We start from the raw sequence: 18415 nt of genomic DNA on the forward strand, positions 1-18415 counted from the left end.
AGGTATCCCCATTAGGCATAGTTGCATACCTGTATATGCTAGGTTACCTATATTATACCCTGTGATTATACCGCAAGAAGCCGGAAAACATAAATTCTGCACGGATTTTGTCGCGGGTAAATGCTACAATAGTAGAACGTAGGCAGCTTAATAATAGTAAGTAACATTTCAGTCAGTATTACCATTTAGCCTTCGTCGGTAGAAGCCAGGCTTAAACATCTATATTAAAAATTAAATATAAATGTTGTCTGTTACGGAACCCTAATCTTTTATCAAATGGTTTTACGTGCAAAAAACTCACAAAAGGTTGAAGCGAAAGCAACCCGAGGAGTGGGGACTCGCCCTTAGCAGGGCTTCGACAAGGCTCAGTACACGCGCGTTCCTATACATGCCCGTCAGTCAAGTCAACACACACTTGTCTGGTGGCCGCTAGTCGGGCGGCTGTGTGACCGGTGAAGCGCTTGTGAACAACACGTAAACAAAAACATTGTGCAAACTTCGTGATACCTATGAACTAGTTTTGGACTCACATATATAATAGGACATTGTAGTGTTTAAAAGTGATAAGTTGTGATTAAAATGGATTTGTCTTGTGGGGAAAATCTACAAAATTCTGGACACAACAGCAATAGTAGTGGAAGAATGGATATGTGTGTAGCTGGACCTGACCGAGCTTTGGACCGGGATCCTAGGCTGCTGCTGAACCTCCTAACCCTAGAAAGAGTCCATGCTTTACACACAGATTATTTTCAACATGTACAAATTGATATACAACCTTTTATGAGAAAAGTTGTCACTACTTGGATGCTGGAGGTAGGTAAAACTTAAATGCGTATTTAGATATGGGTAGGTACTTTCTTCAATCTGTTTTTATGAAGTAAAAATATCTATTCTACTTATAAAGATACAAGTTTTGTATATTAAAACTTAACCAATGCCTCTAACTTCCGACAACAGCTGATTAAAGTTGAAGTGAATGACCTTAAATTTGTGGGTGAGTGTATGCTTTCATTATAGATCTTGAAGTTTCAAGCTGATCTTGATTTTAAACTCTCCTATTTAAGCATAATTATGATGCCTGCCATTATATAATATTATATTTACATTTAATTGGCGACCTATTTTCGTATACATACCTCAATTAAAACTTGTACGTACTTAAAGTTAAATACCTATAAAGATATTGAAAGGAACTTGATATTTTTTTGTCTACCTCCAACTGTGCTTAGGAATAGATAAAGTTTCTGGTAAGATTAGTTATTGGCTTCAATTCCGTGTATGCTGTAATTAATTTAGTAGACCAGTTTGTGGACTATTTTAGCATTTTTCTGTATAGGTGCCTAAGCAAACTATTAAACCATTATAGGTAACTTAGTGACTTAAAAAAGTACTGACGTAGGTAGCTGATTGTCAAACTTCGCAGAAGGGTTTATTTATTTGTGATTTGCGCATGAGTGTCATAAGAATACCTAGTTTACGAATAATAATTTATATTTAGTATCAGCCCGCGGCTTTGTACCTACGCGGTTTATTGGTTTTTCATGAATCCTGCGGGAACCGTACATTTTCGCCGGATAAAAAGCAGCCTATGTGTAAATCCAAGGTATAATCTATCTCCATTCTAAATTTCAGTCAAATTGGTTACTATGTAGGTTTTTGTGTAAAAGAAGAAACATCCACCCGCATCCATCCATCCTTACAAACTTTCGCATTTAGGTATACTTAATATTAGTAGGTACTATTGTCGTGTTCTTCGTTTACATTTATTAAGGTTTCTTTTGCAAATTCCGTCGAAACCATTTGTTTTCTTGGGATAAAATGTATCCTATGCTACCTACTTTCCATCCTTTTAACTAACTCTATGCTAAGTCAGGACGTAAAAGAAGGACAAACAAACACACTTTCGCATTTATAATATTACTTAGGATATAATATTATTAGTTAGGATTACGTACTAAACATTAAGATTAGGTAGATCATAATTTAAAACACTAGGCACGGATGTAGGTACCTACTACCTAACTAATTAAGAATTGTAAATAAGTCCAAGTATTCCTCAGGCCTTAAGAAGAACCTACTTTAGGTAGGTACTTCTTTTTGCTATACATCAAAACTAGCTTTATATAATCCTAAGTGGTGTTTAAGATGAGTTTGATGAAATTTCATTTTGTGTTAGATACTAGGTATGCCTTCATGGTACTTATTCAAGGTTTTTTTTGCAATATTTTTGACATTACTATACCTAATGGTATATTATTAATAAATTTTGTGTTATATGTATATTTCATAAAGTTTATAAAAAAACAAACTGTAGAAAATTTAAATGATCATAAATGGGTAATACCTACCTAGTTATTATGAATTCTAAACCGCTACTGAAGAAAATGCTAGTGGGCGAAAATTAATTTTGTATAAAAATGAACACAAGCATAATCCACGTGATGCACGTGTGTAAATCTAGGTAGGTAGCCTGTACGAACCCTTACAATCGTCTGATGCGAACGGAAACTTTTTTACAGTAGTTTTTATCACGAGGGCTCTGTTCAAGTTCAATGAGCAACGGAATCTTTGTAACGCAGCGTAACTAGGATTGCAAAAAACGACTTAGCTTAATATTCAACGGCTGTCCTTCCAATGAAAGGTTTTTATGGGAGGTTGTTTTAACTTTTTTCTTTAGTTATGCTAACTTGTCTAAGACCATTTGTAGAAAAAACTGCGCTTTGGAAACTTTGTTTTTAAAGAAAACTTTTCTTTTTTACTTTTTTATTTTACATATGTTGGTTTATATAATAACTACCTATACCTACTTAGCGATTTCAATATTGGTAAATCTATCGTTTCAAGGGAATGCAAACTTGTTCACCTTCACGTCTGTCTTCGAATTGTCTAGACTACCAGTAATCGTGTATTTAGAAAGTAACTAGTTGAACGCCTACCTGTAACTACTATTTTTTAAGCACGTGAGTAACAACGAGTAGGCAATTTTTTTTACAACACCGTAACCCGATTAACATTCAATTCCAATTTTTGGATTCAGTCGTTATGCTTTCGTATTGGATAAAAGCAGGCGTTAATTTAGTGAACTCCATGATAACCGATGAAGGTTAAGCATTATTCACTATACCATACTGATCCTCCAAAGTTCCTACGCTAACTACACACGTTTATCTAAGATACCGTAACATCCTCAAAAGGCGCTGACCACAGAATGTACCTACAATTGATAATCTTTGCAATAATTCTTTGGTTAGTATGGTTGGTACCGTAAATAAGAAAAAGTCGGAAAGAAGTAAGAATTTATAAAGGTATAATTTGGTAACCTAATCGCTACATAGCGATTTCTTCCACAACAGATTTGTCTAGTTATCTCGTATTTTAATCGTTACTCAAAACCTATACAAGATTGGAAAGGTACAATTTGGTGGCATTATCACACACATGGCGGTCTTTTCCAGCCAGCCAAATTAGTGTAAATTCACACTGTACAGATTTTTTTCGTCTCATTGTTTATATTGATGCATTTTGCTCCAACTGGATTTGATTGAAATAAACATATTCATTATCATTATCAGGTATGCGAGGAGCAACAGTGCGAGGAGCAGGTGTATCCTCTGGCCGTAAGCTACATGGACAGGTTTCTGGCGCAGCGTGCGATTTCGCGACAACAGCTGCAGTTGCTTGCAGTCACGGCGCTTCTTCTAGCGTCCAAGTTTCGTCAATGTCATCCACTTTCTGTAGATCTGCTCTGCGCTTATACTGACAACTCCGTATTTCCACATGAAGTCAGGGTAAGTTATAATGAACTCTTTTTTTTGTTCCCTACACTACTTATATTATTCTTATTTTTAGCATTTTAATATCTCTACATCAGAGTGCGATTACAATAGATCTTATTTAAAGTCTTGCCAATGGTGGTAGTAAGTATTGATACTTTTTAAATTAAAAGTTCACTGATGCATAGGCAATATTTTTTTCTCTTTTGAGATTGAAATACCTTGATCAATGCTATGCTGATGCTATAAGAAATAATAAAAATTAATCTACTTATAATGGAGATTTGTTGCCGATTAGTATATAGGTATATATATATATAAAACATTGCTAACTTAAAAACCTTTTTATTAAACGCTAACGTAACTTGACTGGGGTGCTCTAACAATTCTTTAGCTTAATATAATAAGTGGGTATATACATAAGCGTACACGCACCTACTTTTCAACAAATAGTGTCATGTCCATGGATATCAATTTTGAAGAATGGACGAAAATAAATTATTCTCTGCACGTATAAACAGTTATGGTGAAGGAAGGATATAATTTTAAATAGATCAGTTTATATTATAAGGCAACGTGTCGCAAAGCAATACACCTTACATCCTGCGACAACCGCAAGACGGAGTGCATTGTTTTGATTGTGCCGTGAATGAACTCGATTAGCCGAGTCAAATGTCATTCCTTCGCCCCAAGGGACAACATTATATTGCCTGTTTCCTTAAAGTACTGCTTGTGGGTTTCCGGTAATTATTTCTTCCTCGACGGACAAACTCATGGGGCGAAGAATACCTACACTAATACCGCCTTCCTTACGTGTACGTAGGTACGATGTGTGACCAAGTATAGCATTAGTCTTTACTTCCGACGGATATGTGGGTAGCGACATACTTGTGGGTGTGATGATAAGAAGTGTTATGATACGCTGATAAGTTTCTTTCTTTTTATATTCAAAGTATTTGATATGTAGTTCATTCATAACCTCAGTGGTCAGTTTTTATGACAATCTCCATGGTTCAATTGTGAGCGCTGTGTTCTTATGAGTTGGACGTCCTGGATTTGATTGCCGGCGGGGGCAATTTTGGAAAATTATAACTTAGATTTTTCTATGGTCTGTTCTACTGACAACGACATGCCGCCAACCGATTTGGGGTTCTAGTACGATGCTCTGTAGAAACCATATGGGTGTTGGAGTTATTATATCAGGTGAGATCGCAGTTAAGGGTTAACCTGTAATGGAATAAAAAATAGTACCTACAGACTATCACTATTGTTTTATGAAAATTCACACAAAGGGTCATTATGAATATTATTGTCATTAATTGTAATATTGTGTGAGCAGGTAGGCAGGTGTGATTCGTTCAATTAGTTTCGTAGTACCCGTGAGTTTGACTTGTCACATTATTCACACGCACTGTCACCCTCGCCAACATAATGTTTTTCTATAATATCCTTGCATTGAAATAGGTCACTAAAACCAATCTATTTTATCAAGTACAAATTGCGTTGAGAGTATGTATTATGTATTAAGAGTCTTAAGAGTCTTGTACTTGCATGTACGACGGACATTTTTACACCACTATGTGCGAAGACAAACGCCTTGGTTTGTTCTTGTAAACAAGTAATTAAATTTTAGTACCTAAATGGAGAATATGCCGTATGAGTTTACCTAAAAAGGTCTTTAAACGGCGTGATGAGTGGGGTCTCCTCGTCCATCTTTCTGTAAGATAACTCAAATTCGCTTCCCACACAAAACATAAGGTTAGCTATTCGTATGATAATTTGTCCTGACATTTGGTAAAATGTATACCTACTTATGCCTTAATTATGAACCATGACCGTGAGAAAGCGCTCATCGTTCTTTTATAACGCAGAGGTACCGTATGGCATAGTACTCGTAGCGTACACTTCCTTGCAATTAATTCGGGCGATGATCCTGATAAGTCTACAATGCGTATGATAATGAGGCCGAAAGGCATGGAGGAGTGCATTCCCATACTTTGGTGCGATAAGTGTGTACGATAAAGAACGCTAACATTTGGCATCGATGGAAATAAATTGGTCTTTTTTCCATTAAGCTAGATAATCATATTTTTGACAATGTATTTAAACTATTGCTCTTCTTCTGGTCCAAATTTTAGGAGCGTGGGAATGCACGTAAAACCTCGGTTTTTCTTCTTGAGAACAGATAATTACTTACATGTACTCACCCCTGTTATTCCAAACTAAAGCTTCCCTTTGAAAAGTCCCTAGACTTCCCTGTTTTGCCCTTTTCTTTTACGGTAATTGTAATATGATTCGCTATTTTTTTGCGGTTTCCGCCTGAGCCGTCGTGTATGACGGTTACGATTCAGCTGTAAATACTTGTACTACGTAAACGTCTTTGTCTCTGTTATACATTTCTTTGGGCAGTACTGTAATTATTTTAGTTTTAAAATTAAAGCAATGTTTGAATATGAAAATGAAAGTGAAAAGAGCGATGGGCCACACTTGACTTCTTTACCTTGGCAATTTTATAAGCAAGGCAATCAAACATATATGACCTAGGTATGGTATTTTTTGCTATGATAAAGTTATATACTACGGCTATACTTAGAATATTTCTGCAATAAATGTTGGAATAATAAGCTGGGTTCTGATAGCGGATCGCTTTAATCGAAAATGCTGGAGGTACAAGTATACGTAATTAAAATGTATGTTACATCGGTTTTTGATTATATTGTATACGAATCGTAAAATATGCAACTAAAAAGCCAAAAATAAACTTAATACAAAAATAATAACTTAATAAAAAAAAAAACTTAATATAATAAGGAAAATAAAAATGCTTTTAAGTCTTTGTTTTGAAATACATATAAACGTAGAGAGAGTAGAGATAAAGCATCGGCCAGTATAATATTTCTGATTATTTGTTTCAGCAATGGGAAGTGATGCTGCTCCAGCGACTGAACTGGCAGCTCTCAATTGCGACAGCCTTCGATTTTGTGGAGCCTCTTCTGGCGCGAGTGCCCTGGGGCCGCTCTAATACTCTCGTACGAACACATGCCCTCACACTCACTTCAGTTTGTTACACAGGTAAGAATAATTAATGAATCCCTATACATACTCTCATTGTAGCTAAACCATCATCATATCAACCCATTACCGGCCCACTACAGTGCATGGGTCTCCTCCCACAATAAAAAGAGTTGAGATGAATGATAGACCTTACAATAAAGTATCACAAACATTCAACGAATAAACTATAGCGCTGCATACCTAACGTCCGCTGCCTAAACGCTTTATGGCCTTCTTTTCCAGAAAAAAAGGCAATGATATGCTGTACTTTGTATGCCCACATATATGTGTATATAAAATTAGGTACATGTTCAAAACGTAACTTTTAAATCATTTATTTGTAAGTAAGCATGAATCTTTTCCAATTAAAAAAAATATAATAGTAATAAATATATTAAGACAATACACACATCGCCAACCAGCAGCGTAGCTTGTGTTATGGGTTCTAGGATGACTGATCAATAATTTATATAAGTAATAAACATAAACTTCTAAAATAAAGGAAGTTAATTCGGCTGTATAAGATGACTAAAAAGTACCATATTTAGTTATTTAATTTAAAATAGTTTAGCTGGTGTATACTGGACGTAAAGTGTTCACATCATTTATCATCATCAGTGTCAATAGTACATGAAATTCCATTGCTGATGCTTCTCCCAATAGGATGGTTTGCCCATTATCACCACGCTTGGTGACTGCAGTACATAGTGTTAGTAGAACTGAGGACGCTGCGGCCGATCAATGTTATATTCCCTCAGTCATTACGAACTACTAGCTAACTATTTGTATTATTTGTTTTATTTATTTATTAACTCATTATACATAATTTTTTCCGTACACCCAGCCGCAGTATGTATCTATATTTTGGGAATGTAGGTATGTCTACGTTGTTGTAACATGCGGGTCGTATAGACTTTGGCCTTCCTTGACTTAATGCAAATTTTGTATAATCAGTAATTTCATGTCTGTAATATTAGTTGAGTTCCCTACTCTATCTATCGGTACTTAGTTAAGGCTTGGATAAAAATACTATCAAATAACTATAGAAACACTAGCTCAAATGTATTTAAAGTCTTATAACTTAAACTAATGATCAATGCCTGGCCGAGTTTACCGAAAGTGTTGTTTCAAAATTAAGACACTTAAGAAAAAAAAATTAAGGCTTTCTGTTTACGATTGGGACTGACAAAATGCGATTGTAACCTGAACACACAATATTGAACAATTTATATTTGAGATTTGCCAATAATTTTGTGCTTTGTTTCTATGACCCCCCCACTCTTCTGAAAAAGCTTTTGTCTTTTATGTTATGGCGCCTGTCGATAAGCTGCGGCAAACAAGTTTTAAAAATCCATTGAAAAGTCTATATAGCATTGATCAACACTTACGTCGAGGCCTACCACCAAAAACTTGATAAATACACATTTTAAGAGCCTTTAAAAAAAGCTATAAGTAGTTAATTATCGTATGAAGACGTGAGGGATTGTTGATAAGCACATTGATATTCGCTTGGCTCCGAAGTTCCATAGCAATAAATAAATAAAAGATAAATAAATGGAAGGTACAAATGGTCTTATTGTTTTTTACTGGTTAAGTTGTTTTAATTATGCTAATCATAAAAAAAATATGGCCAATAAAAGGGCAAACGCGGTTTTGATTTTCAAATCGGGAATTTATATTATTATTCCTGAAATTTGCAGTCTTTTAACAGAAATATAACCTCTTCAAATTCATAACATTTAGTAGGTATAGAGCTCACGTAACCAGGAAACGAGCAAAGAGCTTTCTACTATTCTTTTAATAATTAGTATAACTACGAGTATATATAAACTTGAGCTACAGCGCGTCATTAGACCCACCGAAATGGGTCCTCTTATTGTTATAATGCGATTAGAGTGCGTGTAGTGGAGTGGAGTGGAGTGGTCACGAGCATTTAGGGGGGTTCGATGTATCGGAACGCACATGCCGCTAGTGCTGTGATATCTATCGTACACCTTGTGCCGCCACCCCACAAACTGACCCTTTCCAAAAACCTCCCTTTGTTAAAATACACACAAATTATTGCAATTGTGTTTATAAAATTTTATAGCATGTACCCACCTATCGGTATTTCTTGCGATGTAATACAATTTACAGCTAACCGTATCGAAATGTATCTAGGTTACTTATATGTAGAGAAAACTTTGTACCTCTTTGTACGCACAGAGAAGTGACATAATTGATAGGGAGAAAGAGTGTACTTGCGTCACTTGACAATTCTGGTTTAAACTGACTTTAAATTGGACGTAACAATATTATTTCGTAGTTAGGTAGTCAGAGAAAAAAAAGTCGTCTATAACAAAGACTGTTTTCCTAGATATACACCGCAATAGCTCTGTCGGCCGATTGGCGCAGTAGGCATCCTTTCTGCTTTCTGAATCCTAGGCCGTGGGTTCGATTCCCAAAACTTGAAACTGTTAGGGCGATGAACATGAATGTTTTTCAATGTCCGGGTGTTAAAAGTATTTATTTCTATAATTTTCCATAAAAATATTCATCCGTCACCTTAGGACCCATAAGACTAATAACACAAGCTAAGCTAACTTTGGGGCTAGATGGCGATATTTGTACTGTCGTAGTATGTTTGTTATTTATTTATTTTATTTATTTAACAGGTTTAGTTTGACTACCTTTACCTATGATGTAACATACTCTTTTTTTCGTATCTTACTGGCATCCGCATTAAGAATGAGTCGAAGTGTGATTTTATGTTAAACCTTCCTTCCATCTAGGCTTTCTAAAACATTTTTATTTAAATACGACATGTTTTTTTTTTTTTATGCACGTTCAAACACATAGACAAAATCTTCGGCTTTGTTATATTTAAATACACTAGCTGACTCGTCAACTTCGTTGCACCAAATCGGTTATTACCGGAAAACACAAATAAAATGACATTTTCTAAAAATGAATCCAAGCTAGATCGATTTATCGCCCCCGAAACCCCCTGAATTTCATGAAAATCGTTGGAGCCGATTCTAAGATTCCAATTATATATATTCAAGAATTGCTCGTTTAAAGATATAAGATTTAATGTCTTTCTTTGATAACCCAAGAATATATGCGACGTGTTAGTGTATAGCTTACTATTTAATGCGTTAAAGCGATTATGTTATCTCGAAGCAATCTGATTTATGGTACTCAACCATGTGCTTGATACCGTAGGTACTAATAATATAATACAAGCTTATAAGTTTTTGTTGTAAAAAAAAGTTGGTGAATCATTTTTGAAGTCAATATAATGATAGCTTGTGCTTTTATCATTGTGTGAAAAATAGCGTGCCTATACTTGAAGGAATGTGGATAGAGTCTAAATTAGCATAACTTTTATAGTGGAGGTCGGTAATCTCATACCGACCTCCACTCAGGCATCTCCCAGATCTAAGCTTTAAAACAATAACGAGTTTAACAATTATTGTGTCCCAGAGTGGCGTTTTTATTTCGGTCGGAGATAACGAATACGAGCTCTAGATTAGTGGTATGAGAGTAAAGGAATAATTATTTCGGTCGTAGAAATTAATTTAAGGATCGTGATGACACTTAACCCTGTACGGCCCCTATGGTCCATCGCATCCCGATAAAAGTTATTTATGACTAGCAGTTGGTTACCCTCCATTGCCTTACATTGTCTAAAATAGATCGGCTAATTAAAAAATATAATTTTTCCCAGTTTAATAACAAATTTAATAGAATATTATGATTTGAAAAAATATGAATGTTAGTAGAGATTGACAAGTGATTTTGCAGTGAAGTGGTTATGCAAAATTTTTACTCTGCATTTTATTCCAGACAACCTTTGATCGTGCAAGAAAATGACTTTGGATGGAGTAAAAACCGATACCGTTAGAGAATCATTGTAAATTTTACACTAAATTTTCTAGTTCCCTTCAAAATTAATTATTATTGAATTTCTGAAAAAATATTTCAAAACGATAGTGTGAAAAATATTTTCATATATATTTCATACTACGCTGTGACGGTGATTGACATTAGATTAAGAGCGGAAATGTTAAGGGCTCGTGTCCAGTGCACCGGTGTCGGGTGCCGGAAGTACCCATAATTGCTGGTAACCGATCGTGCATTACCCTAGGTGTTAACAGGTTAATAACACTTCTTGACCCCTGAGTTTTCTTCATCTTTCGGCGGGGTTTATTTTGGATGTACGCCCATGTAATTAATACGAGTGTTAAATATTTATAATAGTAATTAAGTAAATAAAAAAAAACTTTTATTGTAATAGCCAGATTTTTAAACTAAGTACCTAGTAGATTCGAAACAATAACAATACCAGTCAAAAACTTAAAGCAGACTTTACTCAGCGCTTTTATGAAGTGCACGCTTCTGACCATCCTACCTTTATAGTATACTAGCTGTCCCAGCGAACTTCGTACCGCGGATAATTTTTTTTATTTTTATAAATGTTATATTTTAATACTTATTATCCTATTCCAGTCTAAGAGAAATCCAAAAAATCAAATATCATAAAAATTGGTCCAGCCGTTCTTGAGTTATAAATGGTGTAACTAACACAACTTTCTTTTATATATATAGATTAACTTGATAAAACAATTGCAAACGAACAAAGAAACCTCTCAAATATTTATTTATATTAAAGAAAAATCAACTTTTTATATTTCGTTTTCATTGCTTGTTATATATATAATCATCCTCAAAATAAACATATTAAGGACCCCATAAAGGGCGTCCTCTTAAAATGAGGAGGATTTAGGCCGAAGCTCATCACGCTGGCAAAGTACGGATTGGTAGACTTCACACACCTTTGAGATCGTTATGGAGAACTCTCATAAGGTTACCTCACGATGTTTTCCTTCACCGTTAAACCAAGTGATGATTTAAATTCCTTCAAGTAAAAACGCTCATAACTCCGAAAAGTTAAAGGATCACAATTAAAGGTAGGCCGAGGCTCTAACCATTAAGCTATCACCGCTACTCTAGGTACATATGTAGGTTAATATGTAGGAACCTAACTTTATTATGTTACCACAACCTATCTAGCGCTAAATAGCAGAAATAACGGTAGATACATGCGTTGATTTTTAAGTTAGATATCTTCAACGTTCAAAGATAGCAATCAAACGTTGCGTGTTACTGTTGTAGTGGTGTAAGTAACAGTGTCACGGTCGTGGTGACTTATGAGACGAGTTGGCGACTGAGGGGAGCGACCGCGCCAGCTGAGTCGGCGACAATGTGCGAAGACGTCCCGCGGCCATTGTCGTCGCCCAAATACCCAGGCCTGTACCGCCGCGACAAAGGGCCCCCGACAAAGACCGTCTCAGTACGCACCTGGCGACCCGACCCTTAGCTATCTAACCTGATACTTAGCGACTCAAATCTCTGTGATATACGAATGTCAAGCTATATTTCCGTCGTCACTTCCGATCTTTTATAAAGTACGTACCAATATATACGTGTTGTGGCGTGCACTTAATACTTGAGTAAAGGCACTGCATACACCTAACTTAAGCTCTATTTTTTGACCTCGTGTTTTTATAATTTCTACTCTGCCGAATTCATGACGACGTATAAAAACTCAATTACCGTGATGCGGTTTGTTTTTTTCTTGAATGCCACCAGTGCTTGTTTACATTCTATGACATTATTGACAGTCTATGTCGCGATACTGAAGAATTACTGTTTAAGCGCCTAGAACAAGCTCGTTGCTTATGTGTTTCTACTAGAAATATCTGCATCTTCTCAGTATTTATATCTCTTTAAGGGAAAGCAAACGAAAGGTATAATGTCTTTTAACGAATTTAGGCGCATGAGGTATACCCATTTTTTATTGTTGATATTTTTATGGTTCATAGAGTCATGGCGGCCCTTTGGCAGGACCTGTTGCATGTACTAAGAAGTGTTGCGCTGTTTATAGACGTTGGTTTTATATTTTCCACCAGGTGGACCTTCTGCTTGGTCCATCAATTATTTTATTACTGTAAAAATAAATCTTCACAAAATTTATGTATTAATTACTTAATTTAATTTTGTTTGCGAATATCAATCAAAAGAAATACTTTGTTGCACACAAAAACAAATACAAATATTGTGCAACATGCAAATTGCGTTGCAATGGCGACCTTTTTACAATCAGTAATTTATTTTTCTAAGCACAACAGTTGAGTTTCCAAAAGCATAAGTAAAATGAGCGAAAAGCTCATTTAACTTCACTTGTGGATATGTATAATTTGTACGAATAAAAAAATACCAGATAGCTACTAATGCGCTCCGCATATATTTCGCATTTCTCACATTAATTGGCATTCATAAGCACAATGAAATCGTAATAAAATGTACCCAACTGATTTTACGAGCAACCGTTTCAAGAACCCCAGCTTGGATAAATATTTTAAAATAGACATTAGACATTAGACGTATTCAGTATTATATTACATCTAGTTCCCCACAATTAGATAATGACATTAACTATTTGCAACCCATGCACTTTTGCATCTATTTGTATAACTAAGGATTCCCAATGAGGGTGAAATAAGACAGGTTTTCCAAACGGAACTTAACGGTTCCAAGGTCTGTTAAAGCGACGCTTATTACATTGGTTGGGGTAATTAGGAATAGGGTAAGACGGGGGTGTATTCTTAGGCGATGAGCCCCTTGGCTCGTGCCTGGCAGATGTTGGTCCCAACTGACGGCCAACCTGTCGTACAACGGATCGCTCCGGTCCGGTGATCGCCAGAGATTGTTCGTACCTGATACGTCTGATAATGCTAGCATACGTTTTTGGTGCATTAATGAGCTACCTGCCGACTGTCACGCGTTTGACATGCCGGGGTTTATTTTACATAACCTTTACAGTTGTCCTTTTCGATTAAAATAAGTTCCCCGATAGGTATTTACCTAGGTATCAGTAGATAAGTTCTTTGAACGTTGTTTTACAAGATGCGGGCTACGCGTTATGATCCTTATTAAGTACCTACATCAATATAAAAGCATTCCTGGGTAATATTGTCCATGACATAATATTACCTACATCTATCAATACGTTATATAAATAAAGAACTATCTAGTAAGTGTACACGTACAGGATAATTAAAGTTTAAAATTTAAACGTCGCGTCGTCGCTGCGATTGGCGCAGTGAGCAGCAACCCGGCTTTCTCGAGTCCAAGGCTGTGGGTTCGATTACCTTATTCATTTAAATATCCATCAGTCATCTTAGTACCCATAAAACAAGCAACGTTTGCTTTGGGGATAGACGGCATGTGTGACTTGTAAAAAAAAAGTTGGATGAATATGGAAACTTCTAGTAGACAAAAAAAATATGGTGTATATATAGTAGGTATACATAAAAAAATTCTTTAAATACTTTTGAAAAATAATATTATATAGTGCTGAATTGCTTTAAAAAGTGTATTTTTTTTCAAAACATACATACAAAACGTACTTAAACACGTAGGTACCTGTAAAGGGCTACGTCCACTTAGATTTTCATTTCCTTAAACCGTTGCTGGTTGATTTAATTAGTTACCCGCAAGTTTGACCTTAACGTGTAAGTCATTTTTTTTTTCTTCTAATTAAAATAACGAGTTACCTACTCGCGTGTTGCGATATTGTTTTTTTTAATAATTAATAGCGTAAAGGAACGCTTGAAGGCAGAGCTAGGGTGCAAACACATCATTAGATTTTTGTTTAGGTCTGTATTTCTCTTCAAAATACCTACTAGTGCGAAAACAAGAAAGCTCAGCATCAGTTTTGACAATAGGTAATGGCTTACGGCTCCGCATTTCTAGATCTTAATGTACATTAACTTCCTTTTTAAGGTTAGCATTTCTCATGGCTCATGATATGCTTACTTTATAAATAAGCATATAATTCTCGACTAAGTTAAGAAATTAGTTTTGTTGATAGCCTAACCTTGGAGGCTGTTAACATAGCACCTTAAGCCATCATTCTATTTAAATCATAACATTTGGTACTAATGAATAGGACTTCGGCCGTAATTAGTGTCCATTCTGGTACTATACATGATATTGATTTAGCATTCTAGTACGGTTTTGCGTAGAAACTTGATTAGAGTTGTGGGTTTAATGTAACTGCAATACTCCTAAGAGGTTGCCCCACCAGGCGAGATTATAGTGAAGGGATAACTTGAAATTACTAAAAAATAAGCTTTATAGGACCTAAGTTATAATTCCCTTTTTCCTGTTATGAGAGAGGAGGCCTGTGCCCAGTAGGTATGCCCCATATTAATGTTAATGTTAGTATGAGGACATACTAACAATATTTCTATGGTTTTATTCATCTTTGGAAAGTAAACTATCTGCGATTAAAAGGATTCTAATATGTGTCGAGCCTTAGATGTATGTAGGCGGCCAGTGACCCTCCGGTTACCTAAGGAGTCAGCAAACGGAAGGGTCGCGCCAGGTGGCGTCACATCTGCCGTCTTGACTTCCCTCAGCCCACACGGACACACTACCTACGACTAAACGTTCTGAGTTGTTTCGCTTCATCACCTCTCCTTCACCGTTAGAAATATTATGTACATATGCAGTACTACGAGGAATAAGTCGTTGCGCTTATTAGGCCTGACGTTATTTACTTTTTATGATTTTTCTTAAGGAGGTAGGCGTAGGTTTTATAAATATAAATGATACTGGCAAAATAAGAATGAAAGTATGTATTAAACTAAAGATAAATTCTTTTGCGTGAAAGGTTGCACAACGTATACCTCATTTTAAAAGTTTAAACAGAACTAAAACGAAAATTAATTCCTAAGTTTTGAAGGCTTTCAAGCGAGCGTGCCACTTTTGTTATTTATTAATACTTTATTGTTTTGTTTCTCCCACAACTAAGATAAATATAATTCTCATCAAATAAAAAAAACTATCTGCTAAATATGAACTCATAGAGAATAAATACAAACAATTACTCGAAATTGTTACCCTGCTTCCGATGCAGTGCGGTTGTAACGATTGTATCATAGCTCGTTATCTTTAAAGAAACAAATAAACGAGAAGTCTTCAATTCGATGAACGTTAGTAAAACTGTCATATAACATAACGGCATTCGATAAGAGTATCATTGGGAGTCTCGATATCAGTCTCCAATAAATCTTGACAATAGAAGCTCGCCTTGGCCCTGGCGAAATTGCAGCTGCGCCCTTGGCTAGCGAACTTAAGATGTAAATTACCATTATTCCACGTCTATTGTCCCGTACGCAATGCACAAAGATGCAGACGGGGACGCCAGGCACAAATCTCGCAGCTGTTCAACTTTTCCTTCCTTATTCTCAAACAACAATAGCGTTACGCATTGTGCAAAATGTAACGCGATGGTTTTTTTTCACGTGGACCCCTAAAGGCGACCGAATTTAGCATTAAACTTTAGCGCTCATGTACGTACTATCGAAAGTTCAACTTACTTGTGACTTACTTTGTTACTTACTGATGGTGTAAATTGCTGCGATATCTACATATTTTTATTTTCTTATTTCTAAGTGCGAGGCGAGGAAAGGACCCGAACTGGCCTCAGTAGTAAGGGTCCTATCCCTTGCGACGCTATCTAGACGTTGTCAACATTTATCCCGAGATCGGCGGCGTTCTACGTTATCGGCGTAAATTATTATCTATGTAGGTATATCGGGGTGAAAAGTTAGTATTTGTTCAGCCATTTGAACATGAAGATAAACTAAACCGTGCATATTTTTGAAATAAAAAAGCCTAGGTGTTATTTTTTTTGTTAAATATAAACAAACCATAAACACTCGCATTTATAATAATAATAATACAGATAGTTTGATTACTGTTTCATTGCGTGAGCTTTCGGTAAAGTTAAGATGTGGATACGAGTGGCTGCAAGGACGCTGAGGTGCAAGGTGCCGGGCCCGGTGCCACCTGTCCGGTTTACTTAATTATCCTGCAACAGATGCGCTCTACCTGCGCCTGCGAGCTTGTTTGTATCGCCATATTTAAACTACTGCGGAGCTTGAAATATGAAATACTTAAGTCTGAATTAACATAACGAAATTTGTGGTAAGAAATTAAATCCACGACATTAATTTAATCAGAAATTTCATGTGTCTGTCTCCTAGTTTCACAATGAATACTTCGGTCTATCCGTATGTTGGTAGAGAGAGGCAAAATTAAAACCGAGATTTTCCGACTTTTTGAGAAATAAAGATAGCTTTCTCGCGTTCATACAAACCTCCTGCAATTAAAAAATATTGGGTACTTAGGATAAAACATAGCCTTAAGTTTTATTTTAAGTTATTATTTTCTAATGCGTCAGAAGACTACTTGATAAATTTCTTGTTTTGCAACTTGTTTAAACTTTTAATTTATTTTTATTGTCCGCTTTACACACATGTTATTGGAAAGTTTAATGACCTGAACATTCTCTTGTTAACAGAAACGGAGTTCCTGTTGGTGCCTCCATCGCTGATCGCCGTGGCGTGTATAACGGCAGCAGCAAGAGGGTTGCGTGTGCGCATGACCATAAACGATCTATGCACCCTCACGCGGACGCCCGCCGCGGCCGCTGAACTTGTAGCCCGGCACGTCGAGCGAGTGCTTGCCAGGGAAACACAACCGCAAGAACCTAGAGCCAGACACGTCCAACCCGTGAAACAAAGCACCCCAGAACAAACGCAGCTTCCGGACACTCCCACAGACGTTCAAGATGTACGCTTTTAATATTTTCTAATTATACTAAGAATATAGTAAAATTCTAAATTACATATTCTCCGTCGGTGTTTTGTATCAAGAGCGATCAGGATTCTAGAATTTTAAAATCAATATGATCAGCTATATCGTCGTTGAAAGTCCGCGTAAGAAATGATAATGGTCCAGAGTCGTTTGAAGATGGCAGATTTTGACGGCCGATTGGCGCAGTGGGCAGCGACCCTGCTTTCTGAGTCCCAGGCCGTGGGTTCGATTCCCACAACTGGAAAATGTTTGTGTGATGAACATGAATGGTTTTCAGTGTCTGGGTGTTTATATGTATTATAAGTATTTATGTATACAATTCATAAAAATATTCATCAGTTTCAGCAGTTATTACTTTGGGACTAGATGGCGATGTGTGTGTTGTCGTAATATATTTATTTAAAAAGATAATAACACATCAGTGATTTATGACTGACCTACTGAAAAAAATAACTTATGAACGATTGGCAAAGCATCTATTAGTTTTTAGACAACTTGGTTTTGTAGGTCCTGTTTAACTTGCAAAATTATACTTAGGCGATATTTAAAAAGTTTATTCACGCATCCTTATTTAATTATGTTTTAAACGCGCTATGAAACTATCAAAGTCAACAACACTTATATTCCTCCTTACTCTCTAAGTGTCAGACTTGAGCTTCGAATGGATAAACTATCGTTCAACAAGTTGGACTTGATTGTAGTTCCTTTTGTATTTCAGTCCTTGTACTTATACCTATATATTCTAATAAGTAAACAGGGTGCTTTTTATAAACTGTTCCATAAACACAAGAACAAATAAGTGAATGAGATATAGTGAATGAAATCAAACTTAAATAAAAAAATAAAAAATTGCTTTTCTGAATCACTCACGCTTG

At 36.0% G+C, this 18415-nt stretch overlaps 1 protein-coding gene across 1 annotated transcript; it reads left to right on the forward strand.

Annotated features, from left to right (window-relative positions):
* Positions 1-311: 311 nt before the first annotated feature.
* LOC120623620 (G1/S-specific cyclin-D2-like) lies at positions 312-17717 on the forward strand. The gene is made up of 4 exons (XM_039889692.1): positions 312-813; positions 3573-3788; positions 6689-6845; positions 17245-17717. The coding sequence occupies exons 1-4, from the start codon at positions 580-582 to the stop codon at positions 17526-17528; spliced, it is 891 nt and encodes a 296-aa protein (XP_039745626.1). The 5' UTR covers positions 312-579; the 3' UTR covers positions 17529-17717.
* The last annotated feature ends 698 nt before the right edge of the window (positions 17718-18415 follow it).

Source organism: Pararge aegeria, chromosome 5 (genome assembly GCF_905163445.1).
Source record: "Pararge aegeria chromosome 5, ilParAegt1.1, whole genome shotgun sequence".
Classification (NCBI taxonomy): domain Eukaryota; kingdom Metazoa; phylum Arthropoda; class Insecta; order Lepidoptera; family Nymphalidae; genus Pararge; species Pararge aegeria.

Excerpts from the sequence above, each read along its gene's own strand:
- LOC120623620 (XM_039889692.1), top strand. The coding sequence starts at position 580 with ATGGATTTGTCTTGTGGGGAAAATCTACAAAATTCTGGACACAACAGC. Across the intron at positions 3,789-6,688 it reads TATTTCCACATGAAGTCAGG|CAATGGGAAGTGATGCTGCT; the intron begins GTAAGTTATAAT and ends TATTTGTTTCAG. Across the intron at positions 6,846-17,244 it reads CACTTCAGTTTGTTACACAG|AAACGGAGTTCCTGTTGGTG; the intron begins GTAAGAATAATT and ends TCTTGTTAACAG.